Raw genomic sequence first — 8,629 nt, 5'->3', positions numbered from 1 at the left:
TTTAATCTATTCGAACAACAATTAACAATAATTCATATTTGAGCAACTTATTTCTATAAAATATTACGAACTTTTAGAAAAAGAGTGGTAGCATCGAAGTACAGAAGATCCTATGGGCTATTTTGTGTCTTTCGATTACTTAGTTAAATTTAATTATACATTCGTAAAATACTCTAATTATAACTTGTAAACGGTATACTCCTATTGGATAGAATCCTGTTGGACCGAATTCAGATTTGTACAATTGTAGCCAAATTTAAAACAATTTATAGCCCAAAGAGCGATTTTCGGCTCAATGGGAATAGTTATATGGAATAGCTTTCGACTGAATGGGATGGGTTTACACATATAAAATAACAGCGTTTTCCTTCAGTTGCCGAGCTCCAGTAGCGCAATGGATGAAGTGAGTTGGATGATCGAAGAAGTTAAGCGGCATCGAGCGCCGTCAGTATTTGGGAGGGAGTTGTCTTAAAGGTAAGGTTGGGTTAGAGTTAGGCTAGTAATATTTCATAAGAAAAACTAAAATGTTACGCCTTTTCCAAAGCATTGAAGTTTATCTTCATTGACTATCCAAATTAATATGCCTTTTCCAAAGGTTAGGTTAGAAATATTTTATAAAAAAAAGTAAAATGTTACGCCTTTTCCAAAATATTGAAGGTTATCTTCATTGACTTTCCAAATTAATATGCCTTTTCCGAAAAATTACATTTTATATTCACTTCCGATATAACGTTACTCCTTTTTTGAATAATATTGTTCTTTATTTTTGTACTAAGATATTCGCATTTCAAATGAAACCATTAGCTCTGATCATACGAATAAATACTAACTTAAAAAACAAAAATTTGAAAAAAAACCCCACACAAATTAAAGGAAAATTCATCATTGGAAATCCGCCCAAATTGCGGTATTCGGTCCAACGGGATTCGGTCGAACAAGACATTCTATCCAATGGGATTCGACCCAATGGTAGACAATCCTTGTAAACGGGTGCTTTAACGGGAAAATGTGATAAAGAATTTTGGGACTCAAAATTGGCCATACAACTGCGCTTTATTTCGGTCACACCATTCTTTTTGAAACAACCTGTATTTCTATTAAAAACATTTGACACACTCAGATCGATGAGTTTTAATTACCTGTGTGGTTTCCATTGCCTAAGATTGCTAGGATATTTAAAAACTTAATTATTCAACATCAAAGAATTTATGGGGCGCCGTTCGAGACATAATTCGTAAATAAAGGTTTTTATGTAATTCTAAAAGGTTTTCATATAATTCTAAAAGGTTTTCATATAATTCTAAAAGGTTTTCATATAATTCTAAAAGGTTTTCATATAATTCTACAAGGTTTTCATATAATTCTAAAAGGTTTTCACAATAAAATTCTTAAATAAAGGTTTTCATGTAATTCTTAAAGGTTTTCATGTAATTCTTAAAGGTTTTCATGTAATTCTAAAAGGTTTTCATATAATTCTAAAAGGTTTTTATATAATTCTAAAAGGTTTTCATATAATTCTTAAAGGTTTTTATATAATTCTTAAAGGTTTTTATATAATTCTTAAAGGTTTTCATATAATTCTAAAAGGTTTTCATATAATTCTAAAAGGTTTTTATATAATTCTTAAAGGTTTTTATATAATTCTTAAAGGTTTTTATATAATTCTTAAAGGTTTTTATATAATTCTTAAAGGTTTTTATATAATTCTTAAAGGTTTTTATATAATTCTAAAAGGTTTTTATATAATTCTAAAAGGTTTTTATATAATTCTAAAAGGTTTTTATATAATTCTAAAAGGTTTTTATATAATTCTAAAAGGTTTTCATATAATTCTAAAAGGTTTTCATATAATTCTAAAAGGTTTTCATATAATTCTAAAAGGTTTTCATATAATTCTAAAAGGTTTTCATATATTTGTAGTTCTAAAAAATATAATTTTCTACAGGAATAATATTTTAGAAGAAATAAGAACCGTTTCTGTGCGCAACATACCGGCACCCACCAGTGTCTTATTTACGGCGGCCTGCTAAAGCATTGCTTGATACCGCGTGGTGATGAAGTTGTGTCAATCTCTCGATTTTATCATTTTTATGTACCTAGTTTGAATCTCCAGTCTTCGTTAATACTAATTCATATAAAATGAAGCTCGGTAGTTTCATATGCATAGTCGTGTTGGTCGAGTTCGTTTTAATTCGAGGAGCTTTGTGTAATGAAATAAACGATTATCTGCTTGAACTGCAGCACGCTTTGGAAGAGAGCTTAAGACATAGGTATTCCAACGATATTAATGTTTTAGAAATAAACCACCGACGATTGCAAGGTCACTGCAGAATTTTAGAAGCGCTATTATCTTCTTTGCAAAATAATTGTCATCGCCAAGACAGTTTACTCGAGTTATTCGAAATCGTTTACCGTGGAGTCTCGGCGATGGTTAATGAGATAGAAGATGCTCTGCTAAGTAATGAAAACATAGATGAACCATACATGTGCCCTATTCTCTGCCAAGGCTCTGCAGGAAGACCTAGTTATAATTTAACTAGAGAACAGATAGTCTTTTGTAGGGACACACTTCAGTTTTCTTGGGTTAGGACAGCTGCGTTTTTAGGTATAAGCACGAGAACACTGTTGCGCCATCGTACAAATCTTGGTATTGTGAATGAACGAACTGAACCTCTTAATGACTTTCAACTGGACAACCATATTATTACCATTTTGAATTGTAACCCTAACATTGGAGAAACATATGTTATAGGGGGTCTAAGAAGCTTGGGAATAAGAGTTCCGAGATGGAGAGTTCGTGAAAGGTTAAATTTACTTGATCCAGTCGGCAGGGCTTTGAGACAAAGACACCCAATAACGAGAAGGCGATACAACGTTCGATGTGCCAACGCTCTTTGGTACGTTCATGAAACTTATTTTACCTAGTTTAGATATCCCTGTGTGCAACAGCTGAAGTTCCATCTGTATTCGGTTTGACACAAAAAGCACACATAAACGGTTTTTAAACGTTATTTTGGGTGTCGAAAAGGTACTTGCCTACTTTACTCCCCGAATAATTGGGGGACAGTTTAGAAGCAATTGGTCTAATGTATAGAGACCCCTAGAATTCCATAGACGATTGTTGGAATACTGTAGTCGATGAACGGTTTAGCTCACCACAAAATTTAAATTACCCGTCAAATCGCATTATCCTTTACAAATGTTAATATTACTGATATTTTTTCAATAGGCACATGGACAGTAATCATAAATTAATAGCTTGGAGGCTCGTTTTCCACGGTTGTGTTGATGGGTATAGTAGATATTTAATTTATCTTCAATGCCTATCAAACAACAGAGCAGACAGCGTTTTAAAGCTTTTCGACGAGGGAGTTCAAAGTTATGGCCTTCCACAACGTGTTCGAGGAGATAAAGGTTCCGAAAATGTCGATGTTGCAAGGTACATGCTTCTAAATAGAGGCCTTAACCGCGGTAGTTTTATTACTGGTCTATCTGTTCACAATCAACGCATAGAACGCTTGTGGAGAGAAGTAAATCGCCTCGTCTCTTCTCATTTTAGAAATATTTTCTTGCATATGCAAGATCAAGGGGTATTAGACCCAGATAACGAAATGCATTTGTACGCTCTACATTTAGTTTTTGTACCAAGAATTAGAGAATCTTGCCAATCACTCATGAACTCCTGGAACCACCACTCCCTTAGCACAGAAAATTCCCATTCTCCAATACAATTATGGACTATGTCTCGAATGAATTCAATAGACTTAGAAACCGAAAATAATGAATACGAAAATGACCCTGTTCTTTATGGGGTAGATGACATAATTCATATACCGATGGAAACTGATAACACTGTTCTTGTAGATGAGTGCCAATTTTTTCCTGGTAATGAAGTACACGATGAGATAATTAATTTAATTGAATCTGCTGTCAATGATGATAGCCATGGAGTTAATGTTTATGCTAGCATTATAACTCTTTTATCATTCCGTGGGTTTGTTAGTTTTACTAATGTGTCTTAATACCATAAAAATATCCCCTTCATTTAATTTAGTTGTTTGTTTAAGACCGGGGAACAACAGAGTTACATTTAAATAACATAATTTGAAATTTGTATTATTGCTCTTTATTATTTTCAAAATAATGTAACTAGATACATACAGTATATTAATAACCTAACAAGAAAATGTCTTCATGATTATTATAATGAAAAGTGTTGACTTAAACACATTTAAAATATAGAATATATTCAACTTATCACTGATATCTTCCTTTTAAAATCTTGATTACTCTATATTTTAATAACAGTAAACAGTTTTAGTATTTATTAATAACTTTTGAAGGCCATCACATTATGTTAAAATAAATGAAAAAGAAAAACAGAAAATAGTTTCAAATACATATTTTATGTGGAAGCCAATAACGCTTTTAACGGATTTTTACCGTACTTATGGCCATACGTAATAGAAAGGTGAAGTGTTATCTTAACATATTTTGATGAATCTACTTATGGACGTATAACTATCTTTTAAGTAACAATCAGAACTTGATTATTACATATTTTGAAACGGTTTTAGCATTTAATAAAAAGTTTGAAAGCTATCAAAATAGGTAAAAATAATAATAAAAAAAGGTAGAAAAGTCGCTCCAAATTATCATGGTATGCCAAAGCCGAAAGCGCTTTTTACGGCTTCGTCCATACTTTCACAGAAAGTCTCGTAGCTTTCATGAATAACAGGCAGATCAAGCCTAAGTGCACACGTACTAGCCATAGGAACAGAGCTTGCCTTCTTTTTAGCTTCAGGGGTATTTTCTGAAGGATGTAAAAAACCAATGGAAGGGGTTGCATTAAATCCTAATGGTGGTATCGCATCGGCACCAGTTGAAAAAATCAACCATTCTTTGACAGTCGATTTCGTGGCTCCAGCTTCACATTCAAAAATGTAATCTCGGAAGTACGCCATAACATCCATTTCTAACGTGAACTTGCTCAAAGGTTCATCAGTGTAGTTCACGATGGAAAACAAATTTACGAACTCGAACGCTGATATGTCATTCTTTTGGTAACAAAATAATGGCTCGAACGCATCGATGTGCTTGCTCATAGCCTCATGTAGTCCGAGTGTTTTTAAGCCGTTGATGAAACACTGTCTAGCTTCGACAGTAGTCGTAAATACGCAAAAATGTAACAAAGCTTTCGATACGCGCTCTTTGTCTTCCATTTTCAGAATCGGTTTAGTACAGCCAGCAAGATATCGAAGATCGGAAATGTTTGAAGCAGCATCTTGCAACGACTCTAGATCTTCACTGTCCATAATGGCCTTCAACTTCCCTTTAATTTCGTAGTCTCCTACGTCATCTAGCGAAGGTTCCAAGTCTTTCACATCTTTAACCAGTGACTTGTAAGTTAATTTCGATAAGCTTTGGGGACCCGATCCTCCATGGACCAAGGAAACGGCGAAAGCTTGACCAGCGTAGAAATACATGTTTTGAGCTTGAGCTGCAGTGTTTTGCGAAAGAATTCTAGCCTCGTTCGGGCCAGTGAAAACATGACTGTTAACCATTTCTTTTACCAACAGTCTTAGAAATTCTCTTGTCGGTCCACCAGCATCGATAGTGGTAGTACCACGGTTGTTCAAGCAATCCGTAAAGCAGACTGACATTTTGAAAGTGGGATCGTAACCCTTTCTCTTAAAAGCTCTCAATGTACATTCCATGAATTTCTTGCGATTAATGGTTATACAGAAACGTTTATTTGGATCTATTTGTTCCGAAAGTTCTTTCAAAATATCTTTTATATCGGCTGTCGCTTTAACGATTTCTGTATTCGAAACATCACCAGAAGGTATGTTATTTGGTTCGCTTTCCTCGATGATCTCGTTGAGTTCGCTTGCATCCGCATAATCATCAATAGCATATGCCTCCAAAGTCTCATCATTAAACAGCCCCAAAAATTTATCATACTGTGAAGTCTCCGAGTTGCATTGATTCTGGGTTTGGTTACTTGCAGATTGAAGTAAGCCATCACCACTGGACGATTGACTTAAGTAAAAGTTTGGTATACCTATTATTTCTGAACTAGCTTCGGTTATTGGTGAAATAGTTGGTGTCTGGTCTAAAGTGTAATCCACCGAAGGAACTGTTGCGGAATGGTTTTGGTCGTGAGTCGAATTTCGACGTTTCTTGTGAGTTGGCAAGATATTTATTAGAGGCAATGAATCTTCGTCGCTTGATATATCTTGAACATATTCACTTTGTGTATCTTCTGAACTGTCAGATGGCAGTAGTTCTACACTGGGTCTAACATAGAGAGGTTTCTGCCTCCAAATACGATGAATTAGGGACGCGTTTAGTTCATCGCCTTCCACGTCTGCGTACACTAATGCACCACCACACGAATTGAGAAGCTCAATTCTAGAATGGATCAATGATGTAAAAATTTTGAGTCACTTTGCATTTGGCAATGAATTAAACGAAAACTCACTTTATTCCATCGTCTATTTGATCCCTAAATGCTCGCCTTATCTCCCTTAGTACATCCATCTCGGTCCAACTCTTTTGAAACTCCATAGAGTCACGAATAAATTTATTTTCGTGCAAAACCTTTTTCTTCTTTCCTTTGGGGACAGTTACCGTGCTTGGTCCAAGAAGCAGAATAACAGGCATTCGGAAAGTTGGATTGCTAGAGCCAGAACAGCCTTTAAATTGATCAGATCTATCAAAAGACAAAACCAATTAAGTAACGTGGAGAGGGTAGTAAGCTGTTTCGGTCTTTTTGAAGAAGTTATTGTTGCTACAGGGGAGGTTTAGCTTCAAATTATTACTTAATATTTTCAAACAAAATTTAAGTCTAAAATAATCATAAAATTCAGTTGAGGTTTTCAAAGTCAAAAGGGATTACGAGTAAAGAAAAGAAACGGGTCTGATGTGTTTCTTTACCAAATTAGAGAAGGGGTTACGTAATATGTAAGCGACGCCTTAAACCGTTAAAATTTGTCATATACTACATTCCCCCGTTTTCCGTTGAAATGTTAAACTTGTATTGCTTACATTTAAGCTTAAAAACCATCCACGGTAATAATTTGAAGAAACGTTTAGAATTAAAACTGCAATTAAAATCTCACTTGAATTTGGATCGCTTATTCCTGGTCATGCTAAGTTTAGGCTTGAAAACACTCCTCCTGAAACTTGGTTGAAAAAGGTTTCTAAGACCATCGTTTACATTGGAATTAAGATTGCAGTGACTCGAACTCGCTGAATTACTAATTCCCGGCAAAACTGTGCACTGCGGTGGAATTTGTGTCGAAACAAGTGGTTGAAAGCTTGAGCCACTGTAGTTAGATTCTAATGCCTGGTTCCTCTGGGAGCTCGATAATTCAGAAGTAGTGGGTGGGGATAATCTGGTGCCTTGATGACTACGAGCATTTAACTGTGGACCACTGGTGAAGGCTGTACTGGTAGAGGGAGAATTTTGTTCTTGTCCAGATAAGTTTGGAACTGAATAACTTGGAAAATTTGGGCGAGTAGTTGTAGTAGACGATAGTAACCTGGGCATTGGCGAGATAGTGGCAGGAGAATGTTGTTGAGAGGTTGCCGCTTCATTTATAGATCTTACAAAATCCGGATTTCTGATTATGTTTTGTAGCGCGTCTAATGTTATTGCTCCAATATTACCACCCAATGAATTCCTATTTAAATTTTCTTCATCGGCCATTTTAATTGCCAAAATACGATTTTCAAAATGTCAACTAAAGATTTTTACTAACTCTATCCAAACTATAGCCTGATTCTAAGCGCGACTCGCCAAACAACTGAAATAGACCGACTAAAGGGTCGGGAAAAACTAGCGATTTTGGGCTCTTTTACGACCGTGGGAAATTCCGTTTCGAGATGGTCACAGTAGACCCTTTCAGTCTAATAATAATATATTTCGCCTACAAAACACTTACTTTTAAGGGCAACAACCTCTGTAAGATTAAAAATATTTAATGGATTTACGGAGAAAAACAACGTGATTATTAAATAAATAAACTTTATTTAAAACCAAAAGTTGTTACGTTTGAGCCACAATGCCGTTATATAGATATAACTATTTAGAACTGTATGAAAACCTCTTAGAATTATATGAAAACCTCTTAGAATTATATGAAAACCTCTTAGAATTATATGAAAACCTCTTAGAATTATATGAAAACCTCTTAGAATTATATGAAAACCTCTTAGAATTATATGAAAACCTCTTAGAATTATATGAAAACCTCTTAGAATTATATGAAAACCTCTTAGAATTATATGAAAACCTCTTAGAATTATATGAAAACCTCTTAGAATTATATGAAAACCTTTTAGAAATATATGAAAACCTTTTAGAAATATATGAAAACCTTTTAGAATTATATGAAAACCTTTTAGAATTATATGAAAACCTTTTAGAATTATATGAAAACCTTTTAGAATTATATGAAAACCTTTTAGAATTATATGAAAACCTTTTAGAATTATATGAAAACCTTTTAGAATTATATGAAAACCTTTTAGAATTATATGAAAACCTTTTAGAATTATATGAAAACCTTTTAGAATTATATGAAAACCTTTTAGAATTATATGAAAACTTTTTAGAAATACA

The 8,629-nt window shown here is 34.1% G+C and overlaps 1 protein-coding gene across 1 annotated transcript; it reads right to left on the bottom strand.

Moving 5' to 3' along the window:
• Window positions 1-4,374: 4,374 nt before the first annotated feature.
• Window positions 4,375-8,197, bottom strand: LOC149616323 (uncharacterized). Its single transcript, XM_089856432.1, has 3 exons — window positions 7,125-8,197; window positions 6,485-6,715; window positions 4,375-6,414 (listed from the first exon to the last, which is right to left on the bottom strand). Exons 1-3 carry the CDS (start codon window positions 7,712-7,714, stop codon window positions 4,656-4,658), a joined length of 2,580 nt encoding a protein of 859 aa, XP_089712558.1. The 5' UTR covers window positions 7,715-8,197; the 3' UTR covers window positions 4,375-4,655.
• Window positions 8,198-8,629: the final 432 nt, after the last annotated feature.

This window comes from Phalangium opilio, unplaced genomic scaffold (genome assembly GCF_054372755.1).
Source record: "Phalangium opilio isolate 3A_F unplaced genomic scaffold, DU_Popi_V2 ptg000217l_1, whole genome shotgun sequence".
NCBI lineage: Eukaryota > Metazoa > Arthropoda > Arachnida > Opiliones > Phalangiidae > Phalangium > Phalangium opilio.
Note: the sequence above shows the minus strand (reverse complement) of the source record. Positions and strands in the feature narration are given on the sequence as shown.